We start from the raw sequence: 16,988 nt of genomic DNA, 5'->3' as shown, positions 1-16,988 counted from the left end.
TTTCTGGGCAAGTTCATCCCAAACATGGCATCACACACCACAGCCCTACGAAATCTAGCGAAATCTGTTTCGAGTGGAAGGTGGACCATCAGGCAGAGTGGTTGGAGCTGAAAGCCAAGCTCACCACTGCACCCGTATTGGCATTTTTTGATCCAGACAGGGAAACAAAAATCTCGACAGATGCGAGCCAGGATGGCATCGGTGCGGTCCTGCTGCAACTTGATGACACCTCATCCTGGGCACCGGTCGCCTACGCATCAAGGGCAATGACGCCCACCGAACAAAGGCATGCACAAATCGAGAAGGAATGCCTGGGCCTTCTCACTGGCATTCTCAAGTTTCGCAACTATGTCTATGGCCTGCCGACATTCACAGTCGAGACGGATCACAGGCCTCTGGTCCACGTTATCCACAAGGACCTTAATGACATGACGCCTCGGTTGCAGCGCATCCTCCTCAAACTCAGAAGGTACGACTTTGACCTGGTCTACATGCCTGGTAAGGAGCTCATCATTGCCGCTACACTGTCCAGCTCCATCACCGTGCCTAGTGAACCACTGAACGTCATCCGGCAAATTGAGTCACAGGTTGAGTCTCAGGTGCAGCTGTGTGCTGGCACCCTCCCGGCATCTGATGAGAAGGTGATTCGTATCCGTGAGGGGACAGCCAAAGACCCCCCTCTTGCAGCGTGTTATGCAACACCTAGTCAATGGCTGGCAAAAAGGGCAGTCCCCTCAATCTTTCAATGTAAAGGACAACCTGACGGCGGTTGATGGTATCCTCCTCAAACTAGACCAGATTGTAATTCCACACAGTCTCCAGAGCTTGGTGCTCCGTCAAATCCATGAGGGCCACCTGGGTGTGGAAAAGTGCAGACGCAGACCCAGGCAGGCTGTCTACTGGCCCGGGATCAGACAGGACATCGCGAACATGGTCCTTAACTCTGCGACCTGTCAACGCTTCCAGCCAGCGCAGAGTAAGGAGACACTTCAGCAGCATGAAATCGAAATCTCTTCGTGGTCCAAGGTTGGCATCGACCTCTTTCATGCAAATGGTCGTGATTATGTGTTAATCATTGATTACTTTTCCAATTACCCTGAAGTTGTGAAGCTCTCAGACCTCACATCTCGGACCGTCATCAAGGCCTGTAAGGAGACGTTCTCCAGGCATGATATCCCACTCACTGCCATGAGTGACAATGGCCCGTGCTTCAGCAGCCATGAATGGTCTCTGTTTGTCCAGTCGTATCAGTTCAAACACGTCACTTCCAGCCCACACTATCCGCAGTCAAACAAAAAAGTTGAGAAAGGGGTGCACATAGTGAAGCAGCTCCTCTGCAAAGCCGCGGATTCTGCATCTGACATTCACCTTGCGCTGCTTGCGTACAGGGTGACCCCACTGTCCACTGGCATGACGTCCGCTCAACTCCTGATGAACAGGGACCTGCGAAAGACACTTCCAGCCATACACGTGCCCAACCTGGATCACCTCCCGGTGCTGCAGAAGGTGCAGCAACTCCGAGACCGGCAAAAACAGGGCTATGATTCTCATGCCACCGATTTGCCCGTGTTATCCCCATCAGACACTGTTCGGGTCAAGATCCCTGGTGGAGGCTGGTCAGCTGTCGTTCGACAGGCTCCCCCCGCTCGTATGTTGTGCGTCTGGCTGATGGTTCTGTTGTGTGACGAAACAGACAGGCATTGAGCAAAGTTGCCTGCCCGCAACTACATTCTTCTCCGTTTCCTTCTGTTGTTTTGCCACCTCCTGATACCTCGATCATGAGGCCACCAGTCAGGCTTCAATCCCACCTATCAAGGTGCTGTCGTCCCCACCCACCACCTCTCCGGCGGTCGACCAGGATCAGACGCAAGCCGCAGAGACTGGACTTATGAACAATTGTTCTGCTTGCTATGTTCTGTGTTCTCGCATTAGACAGTTGTTTTCACATGTCCATATGTTCACATCCACTGCATGTAGATATGTTAATATTGGCCTATTCTTGTAAATACGTTCACATATGTCATCCAAACATAAAAAAGGGGAGATGTCATGCTATGCAGACACACACATAATGATATACAGACAAGCAGCTAATGGACACAGAGAACAGGACATGACCAATAAGCAGGCAGGACACTCGGGTGGCATCTGACTATAAAAGACACGAGGCACTCACACTCCGCCTCTTTCCACTGATGAACATCTAGAGAGTCAGTCAAGGGTGTTGTTACAATCTCACACCACCACGTGGCTAAGAGCAGAGTAAACCACACTTAGGTTAGCAGAGAGTCGAACTCACAGAGAACTGTGCTAACTGTGCTATTAGTTCAATAAACCTGATTGAACTAACTTCAAGGTCTGGAGTATCTTTTTGATCTATGCTGCATCCAGTTGCAGCCAGTGTTGGACCAGTGTACCAAACACGACAAGTGCGACTACCCTTGACATCAAGGCAGCATTTAACCACGTATGGCATCAAGGAGCCTTAGCAAAATTGGAGTCAATGGGAATCGGGGAAAACTCTCCACTGGTAGGAGTCATATCTGGCACAAAGGAAGATGGTTGTGGTAGTTGGAGGTCAATCATCTGAGCTTCAGGACATCACTGTAGGAGTTACTCAGGGTAGTGTCCTAGGCCCACCGCAAAAGGTGTCAAATATTATTCAGTCATCTGTGAACAGCCCCACTTCCACTTATGATGGAAGGAAGGTCATTGATAAAGCAGCAAAAGATCGGTGGGCCCACTGCTTTATCAATGACCTTCCTTCCATCATAAGTGGAAGTGGGGTTGTTCGCAGATGACTGAATAATATTTGACACCTTTTGCGAGGATTCATACTGAAGCAGATCAAGTCTAAATGCAGCAAGATCTGGTCAATATCCAGGCTTGGGCTGACGAGTGGCAAGTTACATTCATGCCATGCAAGTGCCAGGCAATGACCATCTCTAACAAGATAGGATCTAACCATTGCCCTTTGACATTCAATGGCATTACAATCATTAAATCCCCCACTCTCAATATCCCGGGGGCTATCATTGACCAGAAAAAGAAGCTCGACACTACCCAGGACAAAGCAGCCAGCTTGATTGCTACACTTTCCACAAACAATCAATCCCTCCACCACCAACGCATGACTCTGGGGAGGCTGTGGTATTGTCACTGGACTAGTAATCCAGAGACCATGGGTAATGATCTAGGGACCTGGGTTTGAATCTCACCATGGCAGGTGATAGAATTTACACTCAATAAAATATCTGGAATTAAAAGTCTATTAATGACCATGAAACCATTGTCGATTGTCGTAAAAACCCACCTGGTTCATTACTAGTGTTCTTTAGGGAAGGAAATCTGCTGTCTTCACCCGGTCTGACCTACATGTGATATCTGTCCCACAGCAGAGTGGTTGACTTTTGAATGCTCCCTCAAGGGCAATTAGCGATGGGCAATAAATGCTGGCCCAGCCTGCGACGCCCAGGTCCCATGAACGAATTTTTAAAAGAATATCTACAAGTTGCACTGCAGGAGCTCATCAAGATTCCTTCGACAGCACCTTCCAAACCCACGACCACTTCCATCTAGAAAGACAAGAGCAGCAGATACCTGCAAATGCCACCACCTGCCGGTTCCTCTCCAAGTCACTGGATATCCTGACTTGGAAATATATTGGCATTCCTCAACTGTCGCTGGGTCAAAACCCAGGAAATACAGCCCTAACAGCACAGTGGGTGTACCTACATCTCTGCAACCAAAGCGATTCAAGAAAGCAACTCGCCACCATACTTCTGAAGTGCAACTAATAAATGCTGGCCCAGCCAGCGATACCCACATCCCATAAATGAATAATGAAGAAAAGGTTGATACACACACGTTTTGCTACATTTACAGATCACTTTGATCAAAGGCCCGTGTGAGCCTGTGTCAAGTTTTTCCCAGAAAAGTTAAATTCTGGTGCAGACAACAAACTACTTGAGCTTTCTCTTTACAATAATGAAACCAGGAGTACTGGAATGATACCATAAATGTCTTGCCACTCGAGAAGTAGCTCCCCTGAGGAGGATAAGAGTTGGACAGCCAGATGGAAAAGCTTGCTTGCGAACCGTCACCGAGAGATTAATTTTCAACTTTGTATCAGTTCCTTTAAACATGAGACACTGACAGGAAGCTAAGGACTAAAGAAAATTCATCAACCACTGTCCTAATCTACTGTTCCTTAGAGCTGACTTTTTCAGCATTTTCGTCCTTGGGCCAAATTTTGGATTGTCCATATGAAATCTTTAGATCTGTTTAGCATCCGAGTTTAATGATGAGATTCCCATTGTACATCGTCCACTATAATCTCTCTTCTCAGTCTGTGTTGACTGTTTGCGCAAACTGAATAGTTGTGTCGCTGCTGTATTCATCATGTCCTTTAGAACGTGGAAGGGTTACTAAGATAGGAACTGAAGGATGCCATTCACCCCCTCCTTTGGGGTCTGCTATTCAATGAGATCCTGACTTAAAATTATCCTATCTCCATTTACTCGCCTTGGCTCTATGTCTTGATAGCGTTGTTCAGCAAAAAATTGATCAATCGCAAATTAAAAATGGTTGATTTATTATTAGATCGAGCTGATCTGTATCTTGTTTCCCCATCTTGGTTTCGTAACTCTTTAAATCCGTATTGATCAATTTCAGCGTTGAAACTTTCAGTTGACCTCGGTCTCAGCAGCTAATTTCTTTTGGAGGGATGGATGGAGGGGTAGGGCGGGTGGAGTTGTGGGGAGGATAGAGCTTTAGATTTCCACCACCTTTTGAGCGATTTTTTTTTTTTTTTTTTTTTTTTTTTTTTTTTGCCATTGCCCCTGAGAGACCTAACTTCAATTTTAATATTTATGCCCCTTGTTCTGGACCCCTCACCAGAGGAAATACCTATCTACCCCATCTTAATCACCAAATGCCTTCAAAGATTGAATTGTGTGCTGTGAGATAAACTTGATTCCTGTATTTCAGGACACTTATTTTGGTCTAGTTGATCCAAGCGGATATTTATGCTCCACACCAGCCTTCCCCTATCACTATTAATCTAACCTATCCTCATAAACTTCAGTACCATTCTTTCTCATCTTATCTAGCTTTATCCTTAAATGCATTTAATGCTGTTTGCCTCAACCACTTCAGGTGGTAGTGAGATCCACATTCTTATCCTTCTCTGGAGTAAAGAAGTTTCTCCTGAATCCCTATTGGATTCATTAATGATTATCATATATTCATGTCTCATGGTTTTGAGCTACCCACCAGTGGAAGCATCTCTATCTACCCTAAATCTCTAGGGGAGACCAATTGCCTGGACATTTTCCCAAATTCACTCCATCTTCAAATGTCGAAGATGGTAGTTGGGGTAATTGATCTTTTCCAAAGCCCAATAATTAAGATTATACTATTTTACTAATACATTCAGGTCTTCAGGCCAGATTAATAATTTGTCATGGGGAATTTTGCAGATTATTATAACCATCAATTCCAGCACAATGTGTTCTAACCGTTGCCATGTTTGTTAACACCTATGCCGTTCAACTGGATAATTCTATATTTTCATGTGCCATGTTACCTAGAAAAATCTTCTGTGACTTTTGAGAATGATTTCATTCTCATGAGAAAGCACTGTGCTGCAGTCTCTTAGACACAGGGCTGAGAGCAGGCTGAAGAGGCTCGGTCAGATTACAGGAAATGCCCCTTTATTGCATTAGAGATTCCAAGTGTTCAGAGTTTTGTCTTGTGATTAAATTTGTGAAATCCTTGTGGAAATCCTGTTGGCGGGGCCAAAATATAACATTTGTACAAATTGTAATTTACAGTAATCATTTGGGAACTTTTAACATCTGTCTTCATCCATATGGTTACCACATTAATTGAGTCTAGACCCCTCTCGGGAACTTGCACAATAGTGACGTTCTGCCATGGTAAGTCTGTAATGCACGTGTTAAGTTTCTACATTAACCACCCACGTGCTGAACATTGGTTCTCAGTACTGCACTGCCCCGCATAAGAAATTCTAGTTCTTGTGATCAAATTACTCTGTGACCACAACCCTTCTCATCACTGTAACCACCAGCCTGACAACCCTTCTTTTCCTCTGTAGCCTCCTCCAGCCCTATAGCACTGAGAGATCTGCATTCTTGCCGTTCTGGTATTTTGTGAATACCTGATTTCCATTGTGTGTGTGTGTGTGTGTGTGTGTGTGTGTGTCTCTCGCTCTCGCTCTCGCTCTCTTTCCCCCTCCTCCCCCATTGGCTACTGTGCCTTCATTTGTCTAGGCCCTAAGCCCTGGAATTCCCTCCCTAAACCTCTCCTCACTTTTAAGATGCCCCCCCCCCCTATTAAAATCCATCTCATTGACCAAAGTTAGTCAAATGTGTTGACTAACACAAACAGTCCTGGTACTTCTTCATGCAGCACCTTGTCAAACATTTGACTAACTGCAGTCCTGTGAAGTGCGTCGGGACATTTTACAATATTAAAGGTGCTGCATACAGTAACTGCAATTTTTCTGTGTTGTTTCATGTAGTGAAACTTTGTGCATATGGAGATTGGTTGTGACTGGGTGGTCTTTGTGTTTTTTCCCATCAGGTGGTGAATTTGATCGGCGAGCGGAGGTGACCTTTACACCAGGTAATGAAAAACTTACCATCAATCAGCACTTCAGTGGGATTGATGAACACAATCACCTCACCATCACCACCTCTCTGGAAGGACGAGTCCCTGAAATTCCACAGGAATCAACTGTACATATAGAGCCGTACAACGAGCTGTACCACTACTCTAGCTCCGGTGAGCATGGCAGAGGAACATTCTTAATCATTTTTAGTTTGGAGCAATGTTGATACCTTGACAGTGGCCACTTCAATGTTTAAGGCCATTGTAAATCATCCAACAGGTGGAAGCAAAAACACATTGTGCACAAACCTTTGATCAACTCCAGTTCCGCAAGAGTCACTTCTGAAATAAGAACCCAACCTTTTCTCTCTGCCAATTATTTGTCAGCTGGAAGCTGCTGGAGAAATGGTACAGAAGGTTTTCCTTTTCACTTCTGTAGAGTTGGTGAGTGCAGGAGTACTCTCCAAACATCACTGTGATCCTCATCTCCGTCTCCCCCACAATTATCGCCGGTACCCTGCCTTTCAGTACTTAAGAACATAAGAACTAGGAGCAGGAGTAGGCCATCTGGCCCCTCGAGCCTGCACCACCATTCAATGAGATCATGGCTGATCTTCTGTGGACTCAGCTCCACTTTCCACCCCGAACACCCTAACCCTTAATCCCTTTATTCGTCAAAAAACTATCTATCTTTATCTTAAAAACATTTAATGAGGGAGCCTCTATTGCTTCACTGGGCAAGGAATTCCATAGATTCACAACCCTTCGGGTGACGAAGTTCCTCCTAAACTCAGTCCTAAATCTATTTCCCCTTATTTTGAGGCTATGCCCCCTAGTTCTGCTTTCACCCGCCTTGTTGGCAAGGCTCTAATTCATGTATCAGGGGACTGGGGATTGGGCTCAGCTCCGTAAATTAAACTTCACGAGTTTGGTGGGCAGGGTTAAGAAGGATTTGCTGAGGAGGGATAGCCTTCCCCCATCATTGGCAGGCCAGGTGCAGCCGGTTAAGGTGACTGTTTTGCCACGGTTTTTATTCTTGTTTCAGTGCCTGCCGGTCTTTTTGCGGATATAGTTTTTTTTATGGGAGTGGAGAGGCTGATTTTGTCGTTGGTTGGGAAGATAAGGTAGCAAGGATTAGGAAGAAGATGCTCCAGAGAGGGTGACATTTGGGGGACTTGGCCCTTCTGAATTTGTTAACTATTACTGGGTGGCAAATGCTGAGAAGGTGTGAGCTGGAGTAGGGAGACGGAGGTTTTGTGGGCAAAGGTGGAGCCAAATTTTTGTAAGGGGTCGGGGTTGCAGGTGTTGGCAGCGGCTCCGTTTCCGTCGCTACGGGGAGGTTTCGCGGAGTCCGGTAGTAGTGGCCATGTTGAAAATCCGGAGGGACTTTTAAGTGGAGGTGGGGTCGAAGTTTATGCTGATTCGGGGAACCATGGGCCTGGGCCTGGGACAATGCATGTGAGGTTTCGGGGATGGGAGGAGCGAGAGGTGGTGGAAATAATGGATCTGTTGTAGAAGGACGGGTTGCGAGTCTGGAGGAGTTGGGGGTGAAGTTTGGGTGCTGCGGGGGGAAGGTTTCCGGTACGTGCAGGTGTGGCATTTCGTGAAAAAGGTCTGTCCGACCTTTCTGGTGGCACTGCTCTCTTCGTCACTGGAGGGAATGTTGTCAATGATTTTTTTGGGGGGCGGGGGGGGGGGGGGGGGGGTGCGTCGTGGTAGTATAGCCTCGGCGATTTTGGGGAGGAATTTGGAGGAGGACCTCATTTGTGAGGCTAGGGTTGATACAGCTAAAGGTAGTGCACAGAAGAGAACCTGGCGAAGTCGAGGACGAGTCAGTTTGAGGGAGTGGAGGATACTTTGTGAGCGGTGCAGGAGGGGCCCAGCCAAACACGCACACATGTTCTGGTCCTGGCCGAAGTTGGAGATGTTTTGGGGGTAATTTTTCAGCACCATGTCGGCAATTTTACATGTGGACTTTGCCCCCAGGGGACTGGGCTCTTATTCGAGGCGTCGGACATGCCAGACTTGTAGACGGGAGTGGGGGCAGATGTTTCCACCTTCGCCCCGTTGACTGCTCGCAGGCGGGTTCTGTTGGGTGGAGGTCAGCTTCTTCACCCTGTGCCTCAGTATGGCTGGGGATCTAATGCAATCCTTGTATTTGGAGAAGGTGAAACTTTCTGAGGGGGGCGAGGGAGGTATTCCACAAGGGATGGGGTTTGTTTGCATTGTATTTTGGAGAGCTGGTTGCCGCAAACTGCTCGGGGGGGGGGGGGGGGTTAGTTAGGTGGGGGTGGGATACCTGGAGTTTTGTTTTATTTTGGGTTGGTTATATTTTGTAAATGTTATGTGTTTTATATGTTTTAATTGTTAAAATGTTACATTTTGAAAATTTAAATAAAAATATTTTAAAAAAATAATGTAAATAGGATAAAAATATCTACAAGTTAAACATTGTCTAAATGAGTAAGATCCTGTTTGATTTGCATTGGGTGTGGGAAACTGGTGTGCTCTGTGCATGGGCGTCATAATAGCAACATTACTTCCGTGGATATCAACTTGAAAAGGAGAAACTTTCAGGGCTTTGGGGAAAATGCAGGAAGTGGGACCCATTCAATGGCTCTTTCATAGTCCGCACAGTCAACAGACTAGTTTCCTTCTGTGCTCAATGAGAACTAACAAGCATTGATTGCTTTTTAAACAATGATTATAGTCCAGAAAATATATGTCCCTGTAGCATTCCTGAGCACTTATATTTTTCACCTTGGTTTGCCTTTTCAATGTTATGTTTTTTTTCCATCGTGGGTGGTATGGTGGTGCAATCCTATCATAGATCATAGAATTTACAGTGCAGAAGGAGGCCATTCGGCCCATCGAGTCTGCACCGGCTCTTGGAAAGAGCACCCTACCCAAGGTCAACACCTCCACCCTATCCCCATAACCCAGTAACCCCACCCAACACTAAGGGCAATTTTGGACACTAAGGGCAATTTATCATGGCCAATCCACCTAACCTGCACATCTTTGGACTGTGGGAGGAAACCGGAGCACCCAGAGGAAACCCACGTGCACACGGGGAGGATGTGCAGACTCCGCACACACAGTGACCCAAGCCAGAATCGAACCTGGGACCCTGGAGCTGTGAAGCAATTGTGCTATCCACAATGCTCTACAATGGTTAGCACTGCTGCCTCACGGCGCCGACGACCCGGGTTCGATCCCAGCCCCGGGTCACTGTCCTTGTGGAGTTTGCACATTCTTCCCGTGTCTGCGTGGGTTTCACCCCCACAACCCAAAGATATGCAGGGTAGGTGGATTGCCCCTTAATTGGGGAAAAAAGAATTGAGTACTCTAAATCTATTTTTTTTTTTTAAATGTTCTTTCATCATAGCTCTCCTGCCATCACCCTGGATAGCCTAACTCCAATTTTATGGTTATTCTCCTTTTGTCCTGGATTCCACCCACCACAGTAAAGAATCATTCTCTATCAACTCCTTTAATCATCTTAAATGCAGTCTCCTTGTGACTGAGGATACTCGGTGCACTATGTCCTGTGCCTCTGACGAGACCCACTCTTGCTGCAGGGCACGCTGAGAATTGACCTTTGTGGAGGGGTGGAATTCCTTGGAGTTTCCTTTCTTCTTTCAAGTCCAAAACAAATCTAAGTCTTTAATGGCCTCTGACATTTCCTGACCAAACAGTATGTCAATACTGCCTCAGAGCATCATGTGGAACTTTTTGTATTCGGAAAAAGTTGAGCCAAATTGTTGGGTTGATTTTTTTATTAAATCCTGAGGAAATTGAAAGAGTTTCCCCCAGTGACGTTGTGACCGGTCTCTTAGCATAATACTCCTGCAACATTAATATTGTGTTTGTTTTCCCCATTAGCTCAGCTAAGTAGGTCACTGGGTAGCTGAGCAATACAGACCCAAGTTCGCTCTCCCTCTCCAACTAATCTCGGCTGAGGTGATCGATAGGGGTGCTACACCTTTTTTAAAAAGGAAAAATAATTCTGGGAATGTGGACATTGCTGACGAGGCCTGTCTGTATTGTGCATTTCTATTTCTTGGGAAGGTGGTGGTGAATCACCACCTTGAACCACTGATTTCCCGTAGTGCGATTAGGGAAGGTTTTCCAGGATCTTGACCCAGCGCTTTCCAACTCGGAATGGTTGTGTGACGTGGAGGTGAATTTGCAGATGGCATTCCCATGTCCCTGCTGTAATGGGCCAGGGTTTAGAGAACCCCAAAGTGTATCATGGAGTTCCCCTGTCCCACAACTTTTTTAATAGATTGTGGTATGGGGAGCACACGGCCCACTCTACAGGTGTGGTACAGCAGAAATGGAAAAGTATTTTTTAAAGCAAAAATGTTTATTCTATGAACTCAAGTTAACCTTTTTAAAACATACAGTGAACATCTTAGCAACCATCAATTCAAATACAACCCCCAAAGACTATAACACTAAGTAATCCTTTAAGCTTTCCTTTTAACATCCATAAGACTTAAAACACCTTTTACCAGAAGCACATTAGGTTTACATTCACTACTGAGAACATTAATAATTCTGAATTCACCAAATGATCAAGAGATAGTCTTTTGATGGCAGAGAGAACAGCAGTACACCTGCTTGGTCTGGCTTCAGCTCCAATACTGAAAACGAAACTAAAACACCCTGCAGCCTGCTCAAAAACGTAAGTAAAAAGCTGACAGCCCAGCTCCACCCACTCTGACATCACTGCAGTAATAAACACTCCTTTCTTAAAGGTACACTCACTACAGATATTTATATACACACCCATTTATAAACATCCATTTCTTAAAGGTACTCTCACATGACACTGCTGACCCTTTCATGGGCGGTTGAAGTTGCAAGTTTTGAGGTGCTGTCAAAGAGGCCTTGATAACTGTTGCGTTGAGTCTTGTGTAGATAGTACACATTGCAGACATGGTGCACCAGTGATGGTGGGATTAAATATTTGAGTTGGTGGGTGGGGCGTTAATCAAACAGGCTGCTTTGTCTGGATGGTGACAGATTTTTTGGGGTGTAATTAAATAGCATTCTATTATACCTAAACCATGGATTTGGAAGGGGAGAAAGTTATACAGGATGTTGGTCCTGATCGTGTTGGATGAGAGAGCTCTTCATGAGCAAACTTAGAAGTAGGTGCATAGCTTAGCTCTTCATGCAGCTATTGCCTGTATCAGCCATGGTTCCGAGGGTAGTAATCTAACTTCTGAGTTCAAGCCTCACTCCAGAGAATTGAGCACCAAGTCCAGGCTGGCGCGCCCAGTACAGTCCTGGAGAAATGGTGCACTGTCGATGATACCTTTCAGATGAAATGTTCTACTGAGGCCTCATCTGGCTCCTCCGGAGGATGTAAATATTAGAATACAGGGGAGCTTTTTCATTGGCCAATAGTTATGCCTCAAACAAAATTAATGGGTTTAGGTAATTTGTTCTCATTGTGGGATCTTGCTGTGTGCAGATTGATGCGCGTTTCTTACTGGGGAGATGGGGGGAGGAGGAGGAGTGGTGGGGAGCAGCATTTCATTGGCTGTAAAACACTTTGGATCATCCTGAAGTTGTGAAAGGCATGATAGAAATTAAAGTTCTTTTTTATATTTACGTAACAAAGTACTTCATTCCTGAACGCTGAGAATGACCGGCTTTATTTTTCTTCTTCCGTCAGCAATCATGTCCTCTTCAAACATACAGTACACGGTCGAATTTCCTGGTGGAACCTCAAGGGGCTATTCCTTCCAATTGAAGCAGACCATCAGCTTTCATGGATGTATCCATGACGACGATGCACGACTGGTACCCACAACTCAGCAGCTATCCGTGGATCGCACGTTCGTCCTGTATGATAAAAATGAACAGATCCTCAGATATGCAATGAGCAACAAGATTGGACCAGTTCAAGGTATTTGTCTGTAATCTTTACCCAAAAGAATTACATTTTTGAAAGCAGTCATATAAGAGGAATACATGATGACCAGGGCTGTTAGCCAGTTGTTGGGTTTATGATGGAACATTTGCCTTCGAGAGGTTGAGTGAGGCGAGATTATTTTATGGGTTTGCAACAGTAGAGTTGAGTAGTTTCACTTAATAGGTGCTTTATAAATGTAGCTTCACTTAATAGGTGCTTTATAAATGTAGTTTCACTTAATAGGTGCTTTATAAATGTAGTTTCACTTAATAGGTGCTTTATAAATGTAGCTTCACTTAATAGGTGCTTTATAAATGTAGTTTCACTTAATAGGTGCTTTATAAATGTAGTTTCACTTAATAGGTGCTTTATAAATGTAGCTTCACTTAATAGGTGCTTTATAAATGTCTTGTGATCTTGATTGACTGCTCTATTAGAGACATCCAAGAAAAATGGTTGACATCCTAGTGAATAGAATTTACAGCACAGAATCAAGCCAATCAGCTCAGCTTATAAAGCCTCCTTCCTCTTGATCTATTAAACATGTTAAACAATTGGCTGAACTTGAGGTGGATAAGTCACAAGACTCTGTTGACGTGCACCCTAAGCTATTGAGCCATGTCTGGTGTCCTGACTTCCCCATTCCTGAAGGCAATGATTTGCTTAGCAAGTGTGCATTAGGCACCAGTTGCTTCCAAGGAAGTTTTGGGCCCTATTTTCCAATCTTGCATTACCAGTCGAACCAGATGTGGTGTGATGATAGCAGATTTAAAGGGGCGAGAGAGCGAGAGAGACAACACCTAAAAAGAGAGTTAACAGTATCGGCTTAACATGAGGACCAGGAGCCAGGAGGGAAGTGGGAATAGGGTGAAGGTGGGCCTCATAGGCAAGATGAGCTGAGAAAGGGCATGAACAGAGATTAGAGAGAAATACAAAAGAGATGAGTTCAGGGCAGTTTTTGAGTGGTGGGCAAGTGAAGGGAGGGTCACGCCAGAAGCAGCGGATTCGAGTGAATCGATCTTGGTGATAAAGAAGTCCGAGCTCCCTGCACCTATTGTTGGACGTGAGGATCAGTTGGGCTGAATGGGCTGTTCCTGCACTGCCAAATCGATGGAGTCTGTGTACTACAGCCAGAATGTACATGCCATTGATCTTTATTCTCTCATTCAATATTGCAGTGTACTGGGTAAAATTATGGTCTCTATGTTTGTTTGTAGACCTCCAAAAAACAAATGTCAATTGAAACAGTTCAGAAGTTTGTTGGGGATATTTGGATAACTGATGCTTCTAAACGGAACATTCTGCAGCCAACCTCTCTCTGACCCCAAACTAATGCACCAATTAGTCTTGGAACTCGTGAGCAGCTTACATTCCTGGTAACATGACAATAGAATGGCTTGCACTCTGCAGGCTTTGTTAGTGCTAGATGTTGCCACCTGAGCATTTGTCTTGTTTATAAAAAAAAAAAGTACTTTTGCTCAAGTACAACAGATTCTAGTATGAATACATTTCGAGCATCAACTTGGAGCCTGATCCAATTTGCTCTGAAGGGTGCTGAGCATTCCAGAGCCACTATTTTAGAGAAGGCTCTTCACATCCAAGCATAAGCTTTGATTGTTCCAGATTATAACTGTTGCATTGCGTCATAATACGTTGTTACTCTTTGCTTACTCCCAAAATGGTCTGATGGTTGTAGTTCAATGAAACTATCAGTCTTCAATTTAAAGCAAATAGCATTTAATGAATAACGGATATAAATACTAATGAGTTTGTTCACTCTTCACAATGATAAATGATAAAGTAAATCAGAAGAAGTATTAACTATGTTTAACTACATGTGCCAACTAAGCTATATCTTTAACACTCTGCTATCTAGTCACTCCTGGTTCAAAGAGAAGGAAGATCCTCTGAGTTCAGTTTATATACATGAATCTAGTGCTGCCATCTAGTGGTTGTCTAACACTATGATACAGTTGTTAACCCTTTACATACCAGCAGATATACAGATCACTACAATAACTAGTTGCGGTTCAATTTAAGATCTCCATTTTATAAAGATTGCGACCTCCTGGTTGCCTTTTAGCAACCTCGGCTGGAATTAATGTGTAGACACGGAAGTAAGGGCTTCCTCCAGCCGAGTTGTGATGTTCTGAAGAAATGTGCTTTAAAATCTGGCACAGTTTGTTTCAATCAGAAGGACTTGCATTGATATAGCATCTTCCGTGGCCTCTGGGCATCCCAAAGCCCATTATTGCCAATGAAGTCGTTTAGAAATATTTGAAGCATAGTTGCTGTAGTTATCTGGGGGAATGAGGCAAGGTGTAACATTCTTCAAACATTCTTCATTTGTGGGATTGCTGTGAGAAAACTGACTGCCACATTTCCTATTTGTCCTGCGGCTGCAGGACATCACTTTGGGGGAAGGGGGGACCAGCCGGAGGTTGTGGTTCACAATGGGTATCAATGACATAGATAGGAAGCAGGATGAGATCCTGAAAGCAGATTCTAGGGAGTTAGAATGAAATTAAAAAGCAGGACCTTGGGAGCAATGATCTCAGGATCACTCCCAGTGCCATGTGCTGGTGAGCATAAGAATAGGAGGATTGACTGATTGAATAAATGATTGGAGAATTTGGTGTAGGAGGGAGATCTGAGGCATTGAGACTGGTTCTGGTGCAGACTCTCACAGTCAGTGTTGTGAGCAGTCAGCATGCTGCTCACTTCATCTGCCCTTGCATTACGTGTGTATCACTTCAGTGCACGCTGGTAGGACCTGTGGATTAAAATCAGCGGAATGTGGTAAACCAGCGTATGGGCAACGGTCAACAAAATGTCTCGTGGGCTGCACTAATTGCAGGTTGCCCACCACTGCTAGAATCTATTATAAAGGATGTGATGAATGGACACTTGGTTAATACTGATTGGGCATAGTCAACACTGACGTATGAATGGGAAATCTTGTTTGACGAACCTGTCGGAGTTTTTCTAAGGACGTTGCTAACAGGATTGAAAAGGGGGAATTGGCAGATATGGTATACTTCGATTTTCAGAAAACATCAGATAAAATTCCCATCAAGATTGGTTAACAGGCAGAAAACACAGAGTAGGATTAACTGGGTCATCCTTGTGCAGGTAGGCTGTGATTAGTGAGGTACTACAGGGATCAGTTTTCAGGCCCAGCTGTTCACAATATATAAAAATTATTTGGATGTAGGAACCAAATGTAATGTTTCCAAGTTCGCAGATGAGACAAAACTGGATGGGAATGTGTGTTGTGAGGAAGATGCAAAACAGCTTTAAGAAGATTTAGACTACTCGGTGGGCAAGGATATTGTAGATGGAATACAAGGTGGAAAAAAGTGAGTTTATCCACTTTGGTCGGAGGAACAGATGCACATTTAATAATGATCTTTATTATTGTTACAAGTAGGCTTACATTGAAGTTACATCCAAGGAAGTTACTGTGAAAATCCCCGAGTCGCCATGCTCCGCCGCCAGTTCGGGTACACACGGAGAATTCAGAATGTCCAATTCACCCAACTGCACATCTTTCGGGACTTGTGGGGGGAAATCTGGGCACCCGGAGGAAACCCACGCAGACACGGGTAGAATGTGCAGACTCCGCATGTTCAGTGACCAAAGCGGAAAACAAACCTGGGACCCTGGCGCTGTGAAGCAACAGTGCTAACTACTGTACTACCGTGGCTCAATGGCAAGAGATTAGAAGGTTGATGCTGACCGTAGATGTCCATAAGAACCTGTGCCCTCATCAATAAGTCACCAAAGACTAACCTGCAGGTGCTGTAGGCAATTAGAATGGTATGTTGTGTTAGGAAAACAAAGGTAGTTGGCTGGCATTATTTGGGGTGGCGGACGAGCCGAGAGTGCAGGAGGCAAAAGAGGCCGGTATTCTGGCCTTTGCGTCCCTGGTAGCCCGGCGGAGGATCTTGCTCATGTGGAAGGACGTGAAGCCCCCCAGTGTGGAAGCCTGGATAAATGACATGGCAGGGTTCATCAAGCTGGAGAGGATAAAGTTTTCCTTGAGAGGGTCTGCGCAGGGGTTCTTCAGGCAGTGGCAACCGTTCCTAGACTATCTCGCGGAGCGTTGGAATGAGGTCGGTCAACAGCAGCAGCAACACTGGGAGGGGGGGGGGTGTTTCTTTTGGGGGGGGTATTTGGGCGGGCGAGGAGGGGGTTTTCCCTAGGGGTACTTGTAAAAAGCATATGGGAGGGTTATTATGTGCGGGAGAAACCCATTGTATAAGTTCTGTAGTATGTTTGATTGATATGTTTATGTTTTGTTCTGTTCTTTTCTCTTTCTCTTTTCTGTTACGGGGGGGTGGGGGTTTAATTGGTTGAAAATTTTTGTTGGAAAAAGTTTGACACAATTGCAAAATAAGGGGAAGCTGCTTCGGACCAAGATGAG

The 16,988-nt window shown here is 45.0% G+C and overlaps 1 protein-coding gene across 1 annotated transcript in view; it reads left to right on the top strand.

The window, feature by feature from the left end:
- nid1a (nidogen 1a) overlaps nt 1-16,988 on the top strand; it is a 171,624-nt gene that overhangs the window by 48,626 nt on the left and 106,010 nt on the right. The window contains exons 7-8 of the mRNA XM_072498519.1: nt 6,607-6,807; nt 12,323-12,556. Of these exons, the coding sequence (XP_072354620.1) occupies nt 6,607-6,807; nt 12,323-12,556 (435 nt within the window). The remainder of the gene's footprint in view (nt 1-6,606; nt 6,808-12,322; nt 12,557-16,988) is intronic.

Source organism: Scyliorhinus torazame, chromosome 4 (genome assembly GCF_047496885.1).
Source record: "Scyliorhinus torazame isolate Kashiwa2021f chromosome 4, sScyTor2.1, whole genome shotgun sequence".
Classification (NCBI taxonomy): domain Eukaryota; kingdom Metazoa; phylum Chordata; class Chondrichthyes; order Carcharhiniformes; family Scyliorhinidae; genus Scyliorhinus; species Scyliorhinus torazame.
Note: the sequence above shows the minus strand (reverse complement) of the source record. Positions and strands in the feature narration are given on the sequence as shown.